Below are 22,973 nucleotides of genomic sequence, written 5' to 3'. Positions count from 1 at the left end.
AAAAAGTGAGAGGGAGGGAGATGAATTTAAAAAAAGAAAAACAGAAAAAGAGACTGAAAGGGTATAATCTGAGGACGGAGGAAGTCAGCGAATTGAAAAAGGACATCTGTTAGGCAAGGAAGTGTTAGTGTGTGTGTGTGTGTGTGTGTGTGTGTGTGTGTGTGTGCGTGTGTGTGTGTGTGTGTGTGTGTCATACTTCATAGACACTGAGGAATGAGCCGTTCACATGCACATACGACATATAGTACTCACAAGTTCATTAAAGCCGTGCATTAAACACACACATTAGGCGCACAGATAGTTAGCAGATCGCTGGAGCTGAGGATTCGCTCAAAGTCAGTACAAAAATGTAATAGAACCAATCAACAATACTTCTCGCATCTTCTCTCATCTCTCCATCCTCTTCTTGCCTCACAATAAATAATTTCTATACAACCTTCTGACGGTAATTCAATGCAATGCCGATATCATATCATCAGCAAAAATGTCCTCCCTGTTAAATAATGATGTGGAGGAGCGATATGGATCATTGGCTGGCAGTAACATCTTCATCAAAGTGGAAGCTAATGTTTCGGTTGCAATATGCCAGAGAACAAAGCACAGTTGTGTTAAATTACAACACAGTGAAGTCCTCAGGGCTCGGTATGATCTTTGATTTCCACACACCGACTGTATGTTTCAACAGGGTGATCAGAACAAAGAGCGTTAGACGTTTCCCAGGATTTGTGAATTTGCAAGAGAGACAGAAAGAGAGGAGGGCTTGAAGAGAGAAGAGCCATTTACAAACACAAGCGCCTACGAAGAACTACTTCTTCTGACTGTCGGTTAAACACAGAAATGAGGATGCAATAGTTTCCACTAACTCACAAACAAAAGACTCAAGAGCATATTCCTTGCTGAAACTGATTCATGAGCAGCAGCTGTACAGATAGCTTCTATATACCAGCTGTAGTGCAGTTCGCACTTCTTGTTCCTTTTGTTGGCCACGAGAAAAAGATTCACAGTGAATCATTGTAAACCCGGTAAAATGAGCTGTCAGGAGAGCGAGTGTGAAAGAGACAGGGGCCCTGAGGACAGCCGCCTGTCTGATAGGCCTTGTCCTTTCAACACTGGCTGTTATGGAGATCTTTAGCTGGAAACAATGAGGATGCTGTGTTGCTTCAGGAGTTGCTCTGCTTTTTGAACACAGTTTTCATCAATAGAGGAGGAGCAAAGTTTACTTTTTGCTATACATGCCGTGATTGATCCCCAGAGACCGACAGGCTGCTAGTGACAGACTATGGCTCTCCAGCTCAGTTTGCGGAACAATATCTGCTCAGAGAGTCATAAAACCATCTGCTTCCTTGGCACCTGCTGTGCACTGCAGTCCCATAGTCTTTAACTGGCATCAAGTCAAGAGCAGAGCGGATCGACCCAAACGCATTATCCATGCTAATCCACTGAGAGAAACATTTCGTTCACCGTCTTTCATTTTGATATATGGAACATAATATATCTTTGAAATTCAACTGCAGCCCAGTTAGTCACAGCTGCATCACTGCTTCAGTTTAGGAAACATCTAAGCAATGAAACCACACTAGCTAAACTTTCGGAGACTTTTGGGAGGGACGATTCTTTTTGAGGAGAAAGTACTGCACTTTCATCAAGATGGTGGTAAGCATTTAAAAACATCTGTATAGAGTAAAATCATTGATGAAGTTTCTTAGTTCACCCGAATAATCTCCATTTCTCTTTCTTCTATCCTTTTTGGCAGCAACAACATTAGCAATAAACTCGCTGATGCTCACTTTTGTTTTTTGGCTCTCGGCTCCCTTTGAATCACTCTCCTGTCACACCACGGAACCAACCTGACAAGCAATGCTAGCACTTATTTTAATTAAAACCACAAGTGAGAGAAGAAAGCACTGAAAGCATGTAAATGAGGACGACCCCATTGTCCTCAACTCTAACGTCAGAGACAGCTGTACAGTGGGATCAAGTCAGAGTAACGCCAACGAGAACAACTATAAAGTGACAGACAGTGTAATTATTTTATCTTCATTCTGACTGTAACTTCAGCGGCTACAGAACGAGCGAAACATTTTATTCAGCTATGCACAGAGAGGTATTAGTCATTATTATCAATTGCTGCCACATTCCCGATAAAAGGTTCCAACTATAGCTTCAGCTGCAGACCTGTCACTATAATTAATATTACTATCAGTGTCTTTCTGGACGCCCAAGGGCACAGGAACTGTTCACAGACAAACTGACAACAATAGACAATCAATGTTTGTTATTCTGCCCCCAGTTATATAGTATGCAATATAATAGGCCCCTGGAGGGATTCAAAGTTGAATCATTCATATATTTGACACTCTCTCTTTGCCATCTTTCTTCCTCTTGTTCTTTTTTACCATCCCTGCATCACTCTGAGGGAATACCTGCAGCATAAATAGAGTTCAATCCCCATGTCAAATCTCTTAAAGTCACCACAGCACTGATGTTTGTGATCCAAGGGATTAAAAAAGGGAGGTAGCAGGTAGAGGAATGTTTGCTTTCTTAAAATGACGCTTATTTGCTAGATCTGTATTTTCTTTTAGCCTAAATCTTAAAAATGAAACCATGGACCGTCTACTCTGTGCCCTAAATCAATAAACGTATGTTCTGTTCATGCATTCATGACATTTTATCAATCCCATTATTCATGTCACTCTTTAGTTCAGGTGCCTTTTCAGTTTACCCCCCCCCCCCCCCCCCCCCCCCCCATTGGCTTTAAGTCGTTCTTTAAATGTGTGAGCCTGTGTATCTAAATTGAATGATGGCACGACAGAGCCAAGGACATGATTACCATAGCAACAAGCAGAGAGGATGTGTTTGTTGTGTGGTGGATTTGAGCAAGACCAGCAGGCACGAAGAATTCCTTCCTTTAATTATCATCCTCTCACACGTTATCCGCTTTTCTCCTTTGTATAGAATTTGTTGTTGTTTTTGAAAAAAAAAAAAAAGCTAGGTGAAAATGAACAGCTGTCATCTTTCTATAACACAAACACAAAAGGGACTTATAGTGTCAATATGTCCATACAGTGCTAAAAAAAAAAAAAGACTTGATAATAGAATTACAACTAAAACATTTAGGTCTTTCACATATACGCGCACAGAGAGCACCTTCACACTTCCTCCATTGGATGGCACATCACACAGACACTTTAACAGCAGTTGCTAATCTGGCCTTTCACACCACGGTGCCGTGCGCGCGCTCAGCAGGCTACGTACAGTAGCTGAGCGGACACCCGCCTTCTTCTGCCAAATAAGCCGTTTGTGATTTGGCTCGTGCAAAAGCTTGCCCAGTATTCACAAAGCCTTCATGTTGGTTTGTTTCAACACATGTTGAAATGTCATCAGGAATTAGCTTTCTTTCATTATTTTCTTCCCCCACATATGGGAACATCAGCGGTGACCAGTGAATAAACATTTCTATAATTTGTAAGGCTCTGTTTTTTCATACCACCAATTTCAACAGATTTTTTATATTTGTGTTTTTCTGCGCTTCCACTGCTTTGTGTGTTTCAGAGTCACTCGTCTCTGGCCTTGACTGCTGTAAGCCGTTGAATGCCTCCCAACTCCCACATCTGCTGCCTCTCTTTTCTCTCTTTACAGAAAAACTAAAAAACACAGCAGCAGTGTTAGCTGTCATGAAGGAAAATATTGTGTGTCAGATATACAAACCCAAACATCCACACTCTGAGAATTGTGTGCGTACACGTTTAGGTACAGGATGCTTCAATAATGTGCAGATCAGCCTGCATATTCTGTCAACATGGGTTCAGCCTGACATGAGTTTTGTAAACCGTTACTCCAACATATTTTGGAATCAGACAAAACCATAGGCAAGGGCTTTTATGAATGTGATATTCTTCTAAATAGAGGATAAAAGACGGCTGGCTGGCCAGAAAAGGTGTTCAGACAGCACAGAACCACCTGAAAGGGACTTTTTTAAACCTTCATAAACCTGTGTTGGACGGCCTGAATACAAAACAAGTAGAAGTAAGAAAACTTAAGTACATTTTGTTCAGAGGGCTGTAAACTGTGTCGAAGTGTAGACCGTTGCAATTAGAACTAAGAAGTGAATTTTTGGCGGATTGTTTTGAGGCAGCTTACATTTTAATGGGAACTGTAGTGTTTTACATGCTCCCAGAGTAACTGTTGTTTAAAAGGCATCTGAGGAGTTTGTGGCCCTCTTGTATTTATGAGTGGGTCCCCTTTTGTCTAGTGCATGCATGCACATGTTGGTGACGCAATAAACATTCTTCCTAATGGTTTCACAATATCATACAGGTGGCAGTAACCACCAACAACCCCAGAAATGCACCAGCTAAGGCTGTGAAGAAGAAGACTGACATAGTAAACATGGATTTGAACAGTGGAGGGTTTAAAATGTTCTCCATCTCTATAAAATCACTGCGCAAAGAAATAACCACATACCAACACAACCCGACAGTCTCGCAGGTGTTTTGTTCAGCATCCTGCCATCTGATGTGTGTCAGAGCAAAAAGTCAGAGCCTCAATAAGGTGAACAGTGAAGCCTGTTGGAGGACAGGGAACGTATGCAACTAAATAAAGTATTTCAATGCCTCACATATTTCTGTGAGGGGGTTGTACTGACACACATACTCACTACTGATTTATTAATAGATTTGTTATTAAGTCAAGCACAGCCTCTTGCCTCCTAATGCTCCCCTCTATCAATTATACCAACCTCCTGCTCCTCCTTTTATATCTGCGCTGTACTAAGTTGTACCCTGGTGGCTCCATCTATACAAGTGCATACTGCATACAGTAGTCAGACCACAAGAGCCATCTAAATCCACTCCCTCTCTCTCCCGTGTATCTTCTTTCACCTGTCTGACTGATGCAAATGTTGTTTACCGAGTCTGAAAGTAAAATAAATCGTTATCAATTGAATGAGCTCTCCCCGCACAGTGCATCAAGAGCGACGGCAGGAAGACTTGATGCGTTTTTGTAACGGACTCAGAAAATAGCCCATGAACCTTTTGTTTCTGCTGTACTGTCGGATATGCAGAGAGTGGGTACATAAATCCCCCATAATCCAGCATCTTTTCACCGTATTCAGATGTACGGCGATGCATTCACCACCCCCACCCTTCCACACATGCACGAACCAAGCCTGCTCCGACTCTGCTGCTCTGCTGTGGTCAGAACCTATTAAAATGTAAATGATTTCTGCTCAGTCACGCTTGCATAGGGCACCAGTAGACAACATAATTACATCAGTTAATAAGTCATTGACAATATTGATGGAGTTTTAAAAATTCTGTATACGCCTAAACTGAACATCAAAGTTGAAGTTGAGAGGACCATCACCTCCGACTCTCTGTTACAGAAGTGCTTGATATACATTTTTTTAATTCTATTAGGCACAATTGACACTCTCAAAGTCTCAAGGTCCTTCGTAACAATTCCTGCCAGCCAGTCGAGCCCTGATGTGACTGTCATGTGCTGTAAGAAGCACACGAAATGAAGCGCACACACACACACACACACACACACAGGTACGCGCTTGTCATGCTTTCACTGACAATGCAGTGCCAGAGCAGATGGTGTGCACAACCCTGAGTTCACTTCCTGAGACAAAAAGAAACAGAGAGGGAGAGATGGAGGAGGGGGTAGAGGCTGTCTATCTATCCGTCCAAAAGAAAGAAGGAGACCATGCAGCACTGAGTGATTAGCACACACACACATACACACACACACACACACACACACACACACACACACACACACACACACACACACACACACACAGGTATTGTCTCTTGTCATCTGTCTCTATCTCTTTTCATTTCCATCTCTCTCTTCTTCTCTCTCTCCATCTTTCCTCCCATTGTTCCTATAGAGCTGTGAGCGGAAACTCTAGCCCGTCCTCATCTATTGTCAGAGGCAATTTTCGCCATCTTTCCTCTGCCTACTGAACCTTTAATGACAAACTGACAGGACCGCACTGGACGGGGCATCCGATAGAGGAAGCTGTGTATAGAGAGTGTGTGTGTGTGTGTGTGTGTGTGTGTGTGTGTGTGTGTGCGTGTGCGTGTGCGTGTGTGTGTGTGTGTGTGTGTGTGCGTGTGTGTGTGTGTGTGTGTGTGCTATAACACTGCTCACACTCTTTAATGCATTTTCCAAGAAGGGGATTGAAATGAACCGATCAATTTGAATCTATTTCTGCACTCAGGGTCCGGAAAATGAAAAGATGGATACGAAAATGAAATTAGAAAAACATAACGGAAAATGATCATCATCTACACCAGGCATGTCCAAAGTCCGGCCCGCGGGCCAATCACGGCCCGAGGTCAGATTTGATATGGCCCGCACCTTCTGTCTTAAAATGCATTATTTATGGCCCGCCAGCACAGTCAAAACGAAATGAATAAATCATACAAATTCAACATGCAATTCCTCTTTTTACCTCATGGTGGCAGCACCACTCTGTAACTGTCTGGCTGTTTGAAATTGGCTCTGACCCTTGACCTGTCATGTTACGGCAAGTAAAAAAAGGAAAGTCGATAATGAGGGCCGCCGCTTCCAGGAGAGGTGGAGATCGCAATATTTTTTTCACCGAAAACCGAAACAACTGTGTCTGCCTAATTAGTCATGAGACTGTTGCCTTGTTTAAGGAATATAATGTAAAGAGACACTACGAGGCCAAACATGCTAATGCTACAACAAGCTATCAGAGAGCGACCGAGCTAGAAAAGTGAAGCAACTCCAAGATAACTTGGCCACACAGCAGCGGTCCTTTTCACATGAAAACATCATCAAAGTAAGCTACCAAGTGGCCATGGTAATTGCTAAACATGACAAACCTTTTACGGAAGGTGAGTTTATCAAAGACTGTGTTATGAAAATAGCAGAAAACATAATTGCCCCGAGAAGAAGACCGAGTTTGCTAATGTTTGCCTGGCTCGTAACACTGAAGAGCTATCATCAGATACTAAGAGACAACTTGATGTGTTTCGTTAGCCTGTTTCATGTGTGTTGAACTTAAATGTGAGACAACTTTTCATTACCCTCACTAAGTCATATTTAAGATTGTCTTGAGGTGAGAATATTGATCGGTTTCTATGTAATTAGCTTTTAGATGGCTTTTTCTTTGTGTTATCTGACTTTCAAGATGTGAAAGAAAGGCAGAATAGTTGTTGAGATGTGTTCACACATGAATGCTTACATTTGGTTACATTGCTATTTGCTGTCATTGAAAATAAAACGATTAAATAACAACGTATGTATAGGCTACTTGTATTGTTTAAAATAATGTCAGCAGGGACTGTTGGCCCTTGGGCATTTTCACATTATCAAATCTGGCCCTCTTTGAAAGAAGTTTGGACACCCCTGTGGTAAAATAACAATGTCAGGAAGTAAAGTGACATTTTTTTATCAACCTGACAAAATTACGTTCTTGTGGGAAGAAAAGAAAAGGCAACAATGTAACTTCTTTACATTCTAATAGAATGTAAAGAAGCTACATTGTATCAGAATGTAACTTCTTTACATTCTAATAGAATGTAAAGAAGCTACATTGTATCAGAATGTAGCTTCTTTACATTCTAATAGAATGTAAAGAAGCTACAGTGTATAGAATGATTCTATTGAAGTTATTCCTTTTTTAAATGTTTTAGACGAGTCACTAACCACTTACAGACATGAGATTGATCTTCTCATGTCACTCTCTTCATACAATGATATAAATTCATCCCCGTTTTATCTACAAGGCTACTTGTATTGTTTAAAATAATGTCAGCAGAGACTGTTGGCCCTTGGGCATTTTCACATTATCAAATCTGGCCCTCTTTGAAAAAAGTTTGGACACCCCTGGTCTACACGTATATTCCATGAAACAATCAGCATCAATATCAATAACCCATTCCCAAAACTGCCACAAATCACCTCAAGTAAAGTGTCCATCTTCTGGTAGGAATAACATGAAATATGCTGTCCTCTAAGTCTGTACATACACATTTTTTGCCACGGAATATTCAGGTTCTGTGTGCAAGTATGCATGAAGAAAACAATAGTTTAAAAACATTTACTGAAGTGCGAATTAATCGCACGAAAAAACACGCCCCCGGGCGTGTAAAGGCCTTAACACTACAGAATCCTGGCACGCACGATAACACACCGTCAGTCCGTCTCTGCATAGCCCTCTGTTTACCCGTAAAGAATACAGCAGAGGAGCAGTAAACAATGGCATTAGCAGTACAGGAAACCCTGAACAGCCAGACCTCCACATCAGTTAAACACGTGTGACTTGCATACAACCATGGAACAGCATTGTCAACATACATCTCTACTAACCATCAAACCAGCTGTAAATTGATGATCAAGGTATTTGATCAATTTTAAAGCATCTGCTCTTTAGGAGAACTGAGAAAATACAAACGTGTTTTTATTCGTCTTCCATTAGACTAAATCTAACCAATGACTTTTTTTATTTCTGGTGTGTAAAAAGTACTAACATGAGAAGTTATTGACCTGACACAGCTCGTAGTAGCGAACGTTCCGGCGGGCCAAACTACCCAAACAAACATTTCAGCAACATCATGACACTCAGCTGTGACATGACGAGAGCCAAATCTTTTTTAGGCCTCTGGCGTCTTACTTCTCGACCCAAGAGCCTCTACGGATACAAACACAATCTGTTGGCATGAGATCGGGGGAAAACTTTGTGGCAAAAACACTCACCATCTCAGTCTTCACCACATATTGTTCGCTTTTCCAGGATATTAAATGTATCGTCCTCTCCTTAGCTATTACCTACAACTTTCAGCTAATAGTCTGTGACTGAGACGTGTCTGAAATTACTGTCGTATCATGACAGAGTCCGAACCGTTCAATAAACCCCATCAGGAGGCGTCATGAGATTTCTCAGGTACAGGCACATGCCTGTTAGTTCTCTTCATGAAGCCTGATCAATTCTCCCCTGAAGTGCTGACACATCAATCAATTTAAACAACATCGGCATGCCCTCCAGGTATAGCGATAGGAATCGAGTGTCTGCTACCGATTCATTTAAACGTTTCAAGCATGTTTTTAAGTTATTAGAGTCTTTCTGCGGTCCGTTATAAGAACCATATTTTCGGATTCCTCTAGCTCTACAGAACTGAATCCATAGGTTGACAGCTCAATGTCACCTGCCAGCTCTGTAAACTTCATTTTTACTCGCACACTGCCTCCACCCTCCTGGGATGCTGTTTCCGATGCAGAGTGAAGTGGCACCGAGCCATGGCCTGTACGCTGCTGACCCGTCTCCCAGCTCCCATTACTGTCAAGCTGCATCACAGCCCACTTACATTACATATTGTCTAGACTGCTTCAGAGTCTGGATAACATGTAATGTAAGTCCAGTCTTAAAACTGAGTCCAAGATTTCCAGTTTTCTATTAGCCTTTGAACAGTGTTGTCAAAGTCCCAACCAGGTGTTCCAGATCAAATTTGTAATACTTGATAAAACGTCACAACATAAAAAAATATATATATATACTGTACTTTTAACACTCAGGCACATGTTTGAGTTATTGCAGAAGACATATTACGTGCTTCATTCTGCTGATATTCAGTTTCTTTCACTGTGTCCTCTGCTGCCCTGTTCAATAATGAAGTAGTCAAGACTTACACTTATATTTCCATTTTTAGCACAACACATAAAACACTTGCAGCAGCAGAATAAGTTGAGAAAACAGTGTGCACTGTGAGAAGCCAATACTGTAACAAACACAACTAAAGCAGGAGAAATCCAGATCAACAGTAAAATACTTGTTTTATTTAACCTTTTTATCCAAGTTAAAAATCAATGTCATCCCATCAAAAAGGAGAAAAGAAATGATCTTTTCTCTGTGGACGAAAAATGTATTTCCCTACAAGTCTTGCTTAACTATTTTGTATTGTTAAACCTTTTTTTACCATATTAAGAGCGTGACAATCACCCTCATTTTAACAGGGCAGTCTACAGAACTTCAGCATCAGCGTCATGTTAAGTCCTAAAACAACCCTAAAACGCATCAACAGGAGGAAAACGTTTGTCAGGTTGAAGTCTGATGTGTACTGACACGGCGTTTTATAAAACACCTGAAGAGAATATCAACACCATCACATACAATTGTGCTGAACACTTAACGATACCTTCAGCCTGCAATCTGTCACTATTTCTTTACATATCCACACACAAAACATGTCTTCATACACACTCACACACACACATCACAATTTGATTTCACAGTGACCTGCAGAGCTTGAAAAGAAAGTAATGGCACCATGTTTATTTTCCGAAAGATTCACAGCCCGAGGCCATGAGAGTCAAACACACAAGTCAGCTGAGCAGCAGCACTGCCGAGGTCAAATCCGACTCAGACACTCTGCCCACACTGCAGAGCCATCTCACCAAACCATGGAGAGAGGCAGAGGAAGAGAGGGTTTGGAGAAATAAAGTGTTTTAGGTGTGTGTGTGTGTGTGTGTGTGGGAGCGAAGCATGAAGAGTCCTGCTCCATTCATGGCAATTGAAAGCAATAGAATTAGAGCATTTGTATATGTGAGAAAGCGTAAATGAACTGTGAGGAGAAAGAAGGAAGTGGAGAGGAGACATGATGACAGAGAGAACAGACAAAGAAGCAGTAGGAATCGTCAGTAAACTCAGTAAAACAGGTAGCAGACGGCATTTATTCCTAAAACCTGCCCGGTTTGCTTGTGACATATAAAGGGAATGAGCGGCTTCTGTACGACTTAGTGATGAGTCTTTGAAATGTGAAGCCCAAGCGCACTGAAAGCATACTGCAGGCTTGGCAGAAGGTGGCCTCAGATGGTGCTGGCAAGAGTGGCTTCATGAGATGCCACAATATGACGCGAGTGGGGATTTCAAGGTAGAAAAAGGAAAATTCTGTGGCTTTCAGTGAGGCGGTGAGTTATCAACGAGATTTGAACAAAACTGTTTTCTCATTTACATAAAAAAGAACAAGGGTCTTTCTAGGTAGTGTGTACTTTGGAAGATTTTAAAACCCATCCTTTCAACTTTGTAACTCTCAAAAGGTATGAAAGGAATTAAGCACAAAGTTACAAATGTGTTGACAACTCAATTCTAATGAAATATTAAGCGGCATAATTAAAGAGTAATGAAGATGTAGCAGCTGAGATGGACAAGAAAAGAAACACACACAAACATGTACACCTAACAAGCTTTTTTTCAAGAAACACACACAGTGCAAACTAAACCCTGCCCATAACTCAGACACACACACACACACACACACACACCTGTACTTCATGCCCGTGTGTTTCCCCGTGGACTCCTTGAGTGAAATGTGCCTCGGGGGGAAGGAGCCGAAGCTGCGGGCGATGATGGCCACGGTGCGGAACTTGGCCCTGGCTTGGTTCACCACGTTGGGGCTGGTGGCGCTCTGCTTGCCGTGGTCCCCATTGCCCCTCTTCAGGTTGTGGTCCGTGCAGGCGATGGACACCTGCATGGCTGAGCTTCAGTGGAGGGAGCGGAGCCCGAGACGCAGAGGAAAGTGTCCTGACGGGACAGACGGAGTGGAGACGGAGACTGACGGGGGACGTTTTTAGATCTCTTGATTCAGCGTCTCGTCCTCTTTCACCCAAAGTCTGTCTTCAGAATCTCCTGCTTCTTTTGCAGCTCTTTTTCTTGGAGATGGATTAAGTCTTCAGTTGTTCACTTCCAAACGCTGTGTCTTCATTTGCATCACTTTGTTCTGTGAGGCAAAATAAAGCACGTCAAGTCTTCCATTTAAAGTCTTTCCTTGGAGAAGAGAGGCAGCGGAACAGGTCAATCATCAAAAGCGTGAAAAGAACAAAAGACTGAAGTTCCTGAGGGATCCCCAATTTATTCCCCCACGGTCTTCCCTGCTCCTGCGTCCTGCTCCTGCGTCCTGCCTCTGACGCCGAGCTCGGGGGATTTTCTGACAGGGTTTCAGCTGCCGAATGACAAACAGAGGAGCTGGGGAGAGTGCGAGAGAGAAAGAGAGAGACGGAGATGCAGCTCTGCTCTCCCTGGTCTGCCTGTGGGAAGAGAGGGAGAGAGCGAAAGCATGAGAGAGAGAGAGAGAGAGAGAGAGCAAGAGAGAGAGAGAGAGAGAGGGAGGAGGAGGGGACAGGGTCAGAGAAGGGAGAAGAAGACAGGGCAGAGAGGAAGGAGGAAACAAGGGGAGGGAGTCACTCTCAGGTCCTGGCAGGGTGCACCAGCACACCTCTGCCATCAGCACTTTTTCCCCATCTTATCACTTCTTGCCCTCCTGTCCTCGCTCTTCATCTCCCCCCTCCTCTGCCCGCCTGACGACGTTAATGAGTATCACTAATGTGCTTCTGCCCCAGTTTCCCCCCTTTTTCACTCCTCGCCCCCTTCTCCCCCCTTCTCTGATATTTGTTCTCATTTGGAAAGCTCCGCTTTTCTGTTTCTTCTTCCTGTTGTTTTTGTTTGTCTCAGCAGGGCAGCAGCTACTTCGCCGACAGCACACCTTCAGGGAACTGAGAGGCATGTGGGGCAACACACACACTCAATTTTTCTCTCTCTCTCTACCTGTCTCACTCAACCTCTCACTCTCTTTTCTCACCTGCCACCCACCTTTGAAGCTTTCTGCCTCTCTTCTTATCCAATCAATTGAATGCAGCAAAGCTTTTCTCTGTATGGTATTCATTTTTCTTCTTCTTTCCATCTTTCTCTCTCTTTTTTCTGGAGTACACAAGCAACAAATATCTTTTGGCTTTATGTCCTTTAGCACTGCCGTTTTAACAAAAGTCAGAAACATACAGGCCTACTGACAAAGTAAAATGTTTTCCTCCAAATCCCCTCACACACTGTACATACAACCCCTACATGCAGCTACAAATGAAAGCAAACGAGAGGAGGATGGATGGACAAGATGGGGGAGGTGTGCAGAGATTGCAATCAAGCGAAGGAAAATGACTGAAAACAGCTTGCTGAGGTGTAACAGAGTTGAGAAGAGTGTTAGTGTTCGATTACTGCACATGCAAGTGTCTGCCTGCATATAATTAACTGTATGTGTGTGTGTGTGTGTGTGTGTGTGTGTGTGTGTGTGTGTGTGTGTGTGTGTGTGTGTGTCTACAGAGTATGGTGTTTATGTTGTGTGCTTTCCAGTAATTCTATAAGGGGTGTCAAACAGAGGTAAATGGAGCATTTTGTTGCAGGGTCTCAACAGTCTCTCTTTCTCTGTGTGCACACAGTGGATGAGCATGTGTGGTGTAAATGTCAGCGCTGCAGCGCTTGTATATGCAAGTGTTTGGACAGAAGAAACTGAAAATATGATTGTCTGGACAAATATGCAAAAACATTTAATTAAAATACAGTATTTGTTATGTATTTTATGAATAATTGGTTTGGTTTGTTTGTGTGGTTCTCTCCATTGTCATCAGATATTTTTACAACTAATAAATGTCTAATGTTAACACACATGGAAGAAGAATGTACCAACAACAATCTACAAGGAGAGAATAAGTCTGTAGATGCCGTGGAAATATGATGTCATCAGTCTGGTGTGTCTCTCAAAATCAGCACTAAACTGGAGGCGGGAGGCGCGAAGCCAAGAACAAGGAATTAATTGAAGAACATATTGATATATTTCTTAAAATATCTGATCTCTCTCCAGCACTTCACACAAACAATGTGAGCCACATGTTTGTTAGGTTCGTTTTCTTGACACACAGGAGAACGTCAGTGCCCAACATCAGTCCTGGGTATTGTTTTAAAGTGCCGATACAATACCTTTGGTCCAATAACAATACTTTTTATGATTCATTACTCCAAGGACAATAATCGTTTTATACAAAAACATATAAACCTTTTAAAGTCGGGTCTCCACTTTGCTCCAACCAGAAATGATGCCCAGAGGATGAATTCATATGACAGATCCCTTTGATGTGAAATGTCTCTTCAACTATTGGATAAATTACTATGAAATTTGATCACCACAGTAATCGTCTAACATTGGCAAAAATTTTATTCAAATCAGGTGACGTCTACTCTGATGAATGATCAGGCAAAACATAAAACTGACCCGGCATTCAATACTATTGGACCATTTCAATACGGCGCTACTGATTACTTTGATCAGTTCCATCAAAGTATTGAAGTTCGATAACGAGCCAAACTCAACTGTCTCAAAATGAATTGGCAGCAATAAAGTGCTTTAGATTCATCCATTCAAACTGTAGCGGGTGTCATCAATACACGGAAAATAAGTGTTGCACGTAAAAGAAAGCGGTATATGCAGTCTATAAACATGACATGATAAATACATCCATGCTACTGAAGCCATTACCGGAGCTCCTGACCTCGTCTGAAGAGGGCTTTGGAACCGCTCAATGAAAGTCATTTGGGGTAAAGTGAATTATGGAGGTAATTCATTACATTTTATTATAGGAACTGGGTAACGGCCATTGATTTAAAACTGCTCGTTGATTTGTTTTCAACAGCACAGAAGCTCATTGTGCAATCATCTTAGAACCACACACCTTTCATCAGACTACATTTTCAAACATTGAAATAAAACTTCCCTCCGAGTAACAAAAATCTGATTCTATGTAGTGTGATATGCATTACGTCGTGTTTATTGTAGACGTTGTCATCTATGTTTTTATGGAGGAGAAAGTCAGACAGCATGTTTCTTGTCAGTCCTTTATAAATGGACTCTTCATATCACCCCGTGCCCTCCTGTCCAGTCTTTCCCACCTTGTTGAGAAGATGTACGCAGCCTCAGATCAATTTCATACCAAACAGGAAAGCCGTTCTTCAGCAGCTCATTCCCGATCGATTGCATCCCACTCCTCAGCGGAACAGCAGACTCCCCGACCATATGGAATTGGAGCTGGTTTAAACCCTCTTTCCTCTAATGAGGAGCACAAAAGTGCTGAGTGAAAAAGCGCTGTGGTTGCAGAGTGTGTTTCTGTCCTGGAGTGTGTGTGTGTGCAACTCATCGGCCTCCATCCATCACTGTCAAAACAGCTGCTGGGTGAAATGTGAGTGTGTTACTCTAAACACTTTTTAACAACATTTCTTATATTACTGTGTGTATGAGCGTGATCTTCAAATCAAGGTTATGAAACATGTGTTGTTAAAGTAGAGATGACTCATTTTATATTTAAACTGTGAATCACTCCTCTGACCTAGAACTCAACCCAGGTCTGTTATGTGAAGGTCGTGCGCAGTGACCCACAAGTTAATGAAGCAAAGTGAGGATCACTGAACTGAGCGAGAAAAACACCAGAAGTAAACAAGACAGTTTAGGTCTCGTTATTTGAGCCATGCCAGTGACGGACGTGGCTCTAGGTGGTTAGTCAGTCGGGACTTTGGTCCAGACTGAAATATAACTACTGGACGGCGACAAAGAAGAGAAATTCTCCTGACTTTGATCCACTTAATCGTGTTACCCTCATTGTAATGACTTTGGCGATCCCCTAGTTTTTGAATCCATCATCAGGTTGAAATTCCATTTTTTCTGATACTTTGGTTTACGACCAAATACCTGCAAAGCTAACAACATTTCCCATCAGCCTGGGCTTTACTTTGTGTTTGGTGCCTAGTAGCAAATGATAGCATGGCAACAACATGGTGGCTGAACATAGTAAACATTATAGGCATATCATTATCAGCATGTTAGCATTATCATAGTGAACATATTAGCAAGTCACTCAGTCTAACAGAGCCACCAGCACAAACTTGTTTTCTTACAGTTTGAGTCAAACCATTAGTTTAAATGTCGGAGGTTTGGGAACATCGGCTTTTTCTTTTATCTTTTCTTCGTCTTTGCTTTGTTTGAACAAAATGTCACACGTGCGCACAATTTAGTTATGACTCAAACCCAGTCACTGACAGATGCAGCATGAAATCAATATTTCCAACATAACAGGACAATTGCACTCACAAGCGTGAACGCACGTATGGACGCGTACTGTAGCAAGTTTTATTATTTCATCTGAAGCGCCACACATTTATTGGGCTGTGGCCCAATAAAGAAGGCTCAATTCCAGCAGCAATTAATATAAAAATTCATGTTTTATTAGAAGTTTGAAAGCCATTCTGCAGCTCACAGAAGAGAAGAAAAGGCGAGCTCAGAGAGCTACTGATAAACTGTATTTGTTGAGAAGAATCTTAACGTCTGTGACAGCACCTCTGCTGACTGATGACTGCTATAGGTCCTCTAGCTTGCTTGTATTCTGCAGCAGCTACTGCATCTTCTCAAACAATGTGAAGTGTCACTCATCATGTACAGTATGTGCTGTTTTCCTGAGGCGCTACTGCAGCAGTTGTATTGCCTGAAGTAAAGTGCAATTTAACATTTGTTGGAAATACAACACATGAACCCCCAAATGTCTTTTTCATTGATCTTGATTGTGCCTATATGACCATTTAATTCTGGCTACTGAGAGGTAGAGAGGCAACACATAACTCATGATAGACCACAGCTACACAGCCAGGTATTTATGCCTCTGCTCTTCCAGCCGAGCTAAAGTCAAACTGATGCAGCAGTCAGCCTGATGAGAGTCAGCATGAGCACAGGTCTGTGTGAAGTGTTTAGAATCGACTTACTGACCATCACAGTGACTTACATTGACATCCCACCCCCACACACACACACACCATTTCTATGATCTATTAGTCTGGTTGCACATATTTGAAGCTCTTTGCACCATTTTCTTCATTTTGTTTTTGTTTTCCCAGCTGCCCCACATGCAGTGATGACATACTCATACTCTGAGTGTAAGGCAGTGTCCTACTTTTGCAGCTGTGTGTGTGTGTGTGTGTGTGTGTGTGTGTGTGTGTGTGTGTGTGTGTGTGTGTGTGTGTGTGTGTGTGTGTGTGTGTGTGTGTGTGTGTGCTGGGTAATGAGCTTTGTCAGCAAAAGTCAACACACTACATATCGAAATCCCCTTGAGATGCCCAACACTATCTGTGCGTGTGTTTCTGTACAGTGGTCAACCCTACCTGACCTAACACTGATGTGAACATCATTTCTATGACACACATGATGTTCACAACGCAGACAGCCACGTTCTAAAGGATACAGAGTAGAGTTGGATCCATTTGCAGTTTTGCTGGTCTGATCGGGTGTACGAACTTAAACCAGTTTGATTTCATGCAAACCAGCTGAACCGGCATTTGTCATTATGACACATTCTGGCAAATTAAAAAAGTAGCCTACATCAGCAACCTGTGCTAATGCTGCCACAGTGCTAAATCCAACTTGTATTGCGTTAGTAGTAATAAGCAATATGGCAACGCGTCATACTGCTGGGGCGACGATACATGGCGGAGATAGTTTCAAAGACAACCAGATATGCACAAATATGGCGACATTTTGGATTTGAAGCCAACAAAAGAAAGCAGGCTGCTGAGTCAAGTGCAACAACTAGTGGTCAAAGTAATTAATCAGTAATTAAGTCCGATGTTTCGCTTAATATCAAACCGGTTTTAAAATGTTTACAACAGCCCAACACTAATTCAGAGTGCACAAAACATACACATACTGTACACGCATACACACATGTACATGCATAACAGTTCATGCTCATGAAACCACACACGCAGAAACGTAAATACATCGCACAGCCTCATTTTCATATTGCTTATAATAATAGTGCATTTCAATGTCAGCTAAAAATATCAACAAATTATAGATCCTTTTACATTAAACATCAACACTCCAAATGCGTCCCAGTTAATTTCCTGTTGCAGTGTATGTGAATGACATTATCCGACAGGAAGTAAACATGGACCCAAGCTTTTGACTAGCAATGCAATTCTGTGGAAACGGTCTATAGTGCTGCTTGTGCTAGTTTAAGTGCCACAGTGAAAATACAACTCAAATAGCAGAGAAGCAGAGTTTTAGGGTGCTGTTTCTTTACATTTCTCTCATTAAAGAGAAAACTCGGTTTAACAACATCACTTTGTTTAGGAAAGGTATTGGTCTCAGTTGCCTATAACCAAAACAGTGTTCTCTTTTAACTGTAGCTCACATACACACTCAATACAGTACATGCTGTATTATGCTGCACTTGTCTGTGGCGCTGCCCGAAGTGTCACGACGTAAGTCGACATGGCAGCATCAGGAACGTCAGCCCTCCATGTGAGTGTAAGCTCTGCCCTGGATTGAACCATTTGTGGCAGCTGTGGGGAGGCAGCTGGGGGGGGGGCTAACAAATCTGTACGGTAAGCAAAACACAGAAAAAGCCTGTGCGCAGATCAGGGGAACAAAGTTGAAGAACCTGACCCTCTTTTTTCATCAGTTCAACAACTTATTTTAATCTTCCAACTCTGAGTCTGCCCTTGGTGAGTCAGGTATTTTAAAAAGCCTCTCCAGGTGTTAGAACTAGGTTGCAGAAACTGTTTTTCCATAACTTTTGCAGAAAATAATTTTTTTTTAAAGCCCATAGTGAGGAGGTGATTGTTGAGTTTCACATGAATCAAGTGTATTAGTGGATCAGGCAACAAATCCTCCAAATTAAATGACTAAAATTATGTCCGTGCCCTCTAGAACAACACGCAGAAGCATTCTTAGATCCGATGCCCTTATCGGCAGGCTCTCTGCATCATTTGTCAAACATATCCATTAACCCCCCCCCCCCCCCCCCACTACATGTTTCAAGCAAAGGCACGTTGTATGCCTCCTCATATATTGTGCAAATATTATTATATGAAAATGATCAAATAATCAAATAATTCAAAGTATCTTTGTGAAGACTATACATTAAAAAGTGATTACGGCAAATTGACAGTACAAATATCAGCGTATAGCGATATTACAGTTAATGAGGATTGAAATAATCTTGGGGAGAGTGTGTGTGTGTCACTGTGAACGGAGCCTGATTTAATTTCCTGTGCAGTTATTAAATATTGGCAGAGCGTAGTAAGGATGAAATGTTTGCACACACTAAATTTCGTACATTGCTACACGGGTCAAGGATACGACGACCATAAGCGTATTACAGTGATGAGTCGTGGCCCCGAGGTCATCGTCGTATCAATCAAGGGCCATGAAGAAACGATGTGATGGGCCTCAAATGACAATCCCCTCCTCCATCTCCTCGCTGTGGCAGAGCTGGGAGCTTGTTTTCAGGGGAAGCACATGTGAGCTTAAGATGGATTGTAATGTGATTGTAATGACCGACTTCTGAGCTTTTATTTGGCTTAATTGTTTTGTTTTTGTGAATATATCTTTCATCATTACAAGCTATTTCATTTAACGAGCCACCACAAGGCAACTGTGGAAATACATCAAAGACTCTGATTTGTCGTGTGCAGGAGGTGAGATATCAGAGGTGTTTTTGGTCACCATAAGAAAAATGATAAGCTTATACAAACAAGAGTCTTCATGATCTCTTCATGAAACTTACACTTACTTTATGTTGCATGTCTGCATCATAAAAAACTCTATTTTAACTCTGTTTTACAATGAAGAAGGGTCAACTGGGTTAATTACTCCTAAACAGTGACATATGAGCAGAGGAACATTTCTCTACAAAATATCCCGACTCAGCTTTGCATATGAAAGCGATGAGTCTCCATTATCCTGTGGCTGAGCGCTGAGGTGTGTCACGGAGGAAAGATGCCAGACCTTCTGCAGCTGCCACCACCATTTAAAGTATCAACAAAATGACCCCTGAACAGTAAACCACATCTCCTCCAGACCAAGAGAGGCCTATGTAACAGAGTGCTCATTAATTACTACAGTACATGACCCCACTTAATTCTTGTCCAAATTGAGAGTTCACCTTTAGTTGAGCTTATAATTAAGATTGTTTTGTCGTTCTCTGGTAGAAAAAAATGAGCCTTCCACAAAGCGTGTACTAATCATGCACAAACAACAGAGAATTTCTGATGATTTGTTTGCCTTACTGTAGTAATAGACATGTAATCATACTTTAGATAGAAACAAAGATAAATCTCGCTTATTCCGTCAGAAATTCTGTAAAGTAATGACAAGGAGTGGGTTCTATGTGTGATATAGATTGTATTTGGTTCTATTATAAATTTAATAGTGAATTACACTTTGACAAAATACCACAAACACGTGTGTCTCCTTACTCTCTGTATCAATTACACACACACACACACACACACACAGGTCACCACTGGGTCATGGTCTCGGGTGTATCCATTTAGAGGCTGTCATTGTTGCCAGAGGAGCATGAAACTACCGCTAGTTATTAATAAGACTTGAGACAGCTGGTGAAGATAATAAGGGTCAAAGTGTCATGAACTTCCATCCATCACGACCACGACCGACTCCCTGTACCGAGGCAGTCTCACAGTAGATGTGTAGTCAGAAGATAACTCAACACGTTGCAACACAGTACAAAAACAGCACTAGGTCTATGTTGTAACTTCGACGCCTGGAAGTCTTAATGTGTGTATTTAAACATCATTACATGTCACTCTAAAATAAAAATAAAAACTTCAAGCAGACTTAGACTTACTGATTGTGATTTGGCACGACTCGTTTCACCACTATGAACAAAGAGCTCAAACTCACAGAAACAGTGATGATATCAGCGGAAGCTGCAGCACAGTTCTTTAAAACATTTATTGTGAAATGTTTAAAAAAAGATGTATTTTTAAATCCCGCAGGTTGGTCACCATGGTAATATCTGTGCATAGAGCTGTTAGCATCATATGTCTGGACTGAAATGTTTTGCAAGCACAAACAACAACCTCATTATAAAGTGCCTGGGAGCAAGGCACTGTGCTCTCACACTTCTCCAGGAGAGATTCAGCTGTACGGCGTTTGTGCTGAGAGTTGAATCTTTACGTGTGTGTGCGTGTGTGTGTGTGAGAAAATCTCCATTCTTCCAACCGTCTCTGTGTATGCTCTATGAAGTAAATCGAAGAAGAGTTTGGAGAAGGTAGTAAGGCGTAACTTTTCTGAAACTTTTGTGCATTGTGCCTAAATGCATGACATAACGGGGTTGTTCTTGCACCATGTAATAAGCACGCACTCCTACACTACCTGCACCACAATTAGCTATTTGTTGCAGAGAGCAGCATTGCAGGCTGCTGGAGAGTCTCCAGATATGGACACTTGATAGTGAAGAGTGGTAACAACGAGAGAAAACCGTCATCTCAGTAATAGCATTGCTATGGAAACAGTATGGAGGCGTTATGTGTGTGGGAAAAAGCAGCAATAAAATAACAAAAAAATGAACATGCCAGATGGCAACCAGGCAGCATCTGGAGGAACGAAGGACACACACTGGTTACCTTGGAGAAGAGTGTACAGTAAGGGGTGTAATGAGACACGATGCTAAAGACACTTTGATCTGCTTCAGCACGACCACATAACACCTCCAAAGGAGATGTTTTGTAGAGAAGTACACTGCTAAAATGTTTGACTAAACCAAAATCATTGTTTTTAAACAAGTGGACAATTCAGGGAACACGTCAGTATTGTGTTATAAGGCAGAACATTTTGATTTCTTTTTTGTTTTTTTGCCTATCAAGCGCCGGTACCACAATTTTCCCTTTGTTTAAAGTGGAATCACATTGTAGGATTGATTTTGAAATAGATAAAATACTTTCTCATCACCTGAAAAACAAGTCAAACTTTGACAAAAGGCAGCAGCACTCATGCAGAGCCGACATCGAGAAAACTCAAAACCAACTTGCCCTCAATTTTATTTTTTCAAATTGTGTTCATGACCTTCATGTCCATTCTCGAACAGACCCGTTTCTCTTGGTCACACATACACACACATTTCTGCAGCAGTTTTGTTTGTGTCGCAGGGGAAAAGAGTTTGTGAATGTGCTGTACTGAATGTAGACGAGGTGCCTGTGTGTTTGGGCATGTTTTAGACAATGCAGTAATCAAGACATTAGTCCGACATCGGAATTATTTTGTGCAACAAATCGATGTAATGAGAGACAAAAACACTTTTGCTGCAAATTACACAAGTCATTATGTGTTCTTGACATTTGAGTTGGGCTATGAGAGTTGCATTTTTGCACACACACACACACACACACACACACACGCACACAAAGCAAAGGTCAGAGCAATGGTTATGTACTGTAGCCTTGGCTTTAAGAGTACAAACACAACCTTCAAATGGGCTCGAAAGGCTTCATGACCTTCATCCTCAGCACACTGATAGAGGCATACAACTGTGGTTACAGTGCAGTGTGCTTCTTCAAGACAAAATGATGTGAAATTCAATCATTTCAAGTCAAAAACCTTCACATTTTCTTGCAGAAGCACCCCAAACCTCCTAGTGTGTTTTATTTAATGAAGACATTTTTAATGTAAAATGGTTCCTTAATGCTCAGTTTTGCTCTCTGCGTTCTGAATAGAAACTTCTTTAGAGAATTAACAGATGGCGGGTCTGTTTGCGTCCGTATAAGTTCGTGCTTGGGAGTATTCATTTGCATGCGCAATCATGTACATGTGCACTTACATCAGCAATTTCGAGCCTGCGAGAGAAAGAGAGAGACGAAGAGCTCAAGAGACGAGCACAGAGTGAGAGAGTAGATCGCGTGTGCTTCGCCTCATTTTGTTAATTGGATTAAATATCAAACACCTGTGTCTAGTCTAATGCGCATCTCCCTCTGCTTTAGTTTCATGCTCTAATTACTTGACGATTACCGGCCGGGTCGGTTAAAAATAAAGTAACTTAGTTTATGACTTTTATTTTGCATTTACAAAACTTTCTCCAACACATCTCACTTTACAAAACGTTGTGAGCTCGGCTGTGGGTGGACTTGGCTTTCGTTCATTTATGGATTTATTCTGTTCATCTTGAAGTGTTAATAATTTATGAAAAACTAAAATTGTAAGTGCACTATATTTACATTCATTTACATGATATTTATGAATTATATATAGTCAAGTTACAAGTCAACATTTTTTAAACTACACTTTGTAAAGTAATCTGCACAACTTTGTTTAGATTATAACCCTCTTAGAGAA

At 41.6% G+C, this 22,973-nt stretch overlaps 1 protein-coding gene across 3 annotated transcripts in view; it reads right to left on the bottom strand.

The window, feature by feature from the left end:
* Positions 1–22,973, bottom strand: part of kcnab1a (potassium voltage-gated channel subfamily A regulatory beta subunit 1a) — a 75,670-nt gene that overhangs the window by 43,702 nt on the left and 8,995 nt on the right. For 2 of the 3 annotated variants that reach the window (XM_076100395.1, XM_076100396.1), the window contains exon 1: positions 11,299–11,507. The exons of the other annotated variant lie outside the window; for it this stretch is intronic. In XM_076100395.1, the coding sequence (XP_075956510.1) occupies positions 11,299–11,507 (209 nt within the window). Of the gene's footprint in view, positions 1–11,298; positions 11,508–22,973 lie in introns of those variants that run through there. 3 annotated transcript variants of the gene reach the window in all.

This window comes from Anarhichas minor, unplaced genomic scaffold, assembly GCF_050575085.1.
Source record: "Anarhichas minor isolate MPS153535 unplaced genomic scaffold, ASM5057508v1 ptg000026l, whole genome shotgun sequence".
NCBI lineage: Eukaryota > Metazoa > Chordata > Actinopteri > Perciformes > Anarhichadidae > Anarhichas > Anarhichas minor.
This window is presented reverse-complemented; position numbering and strand designations above follow the sequence as displayed.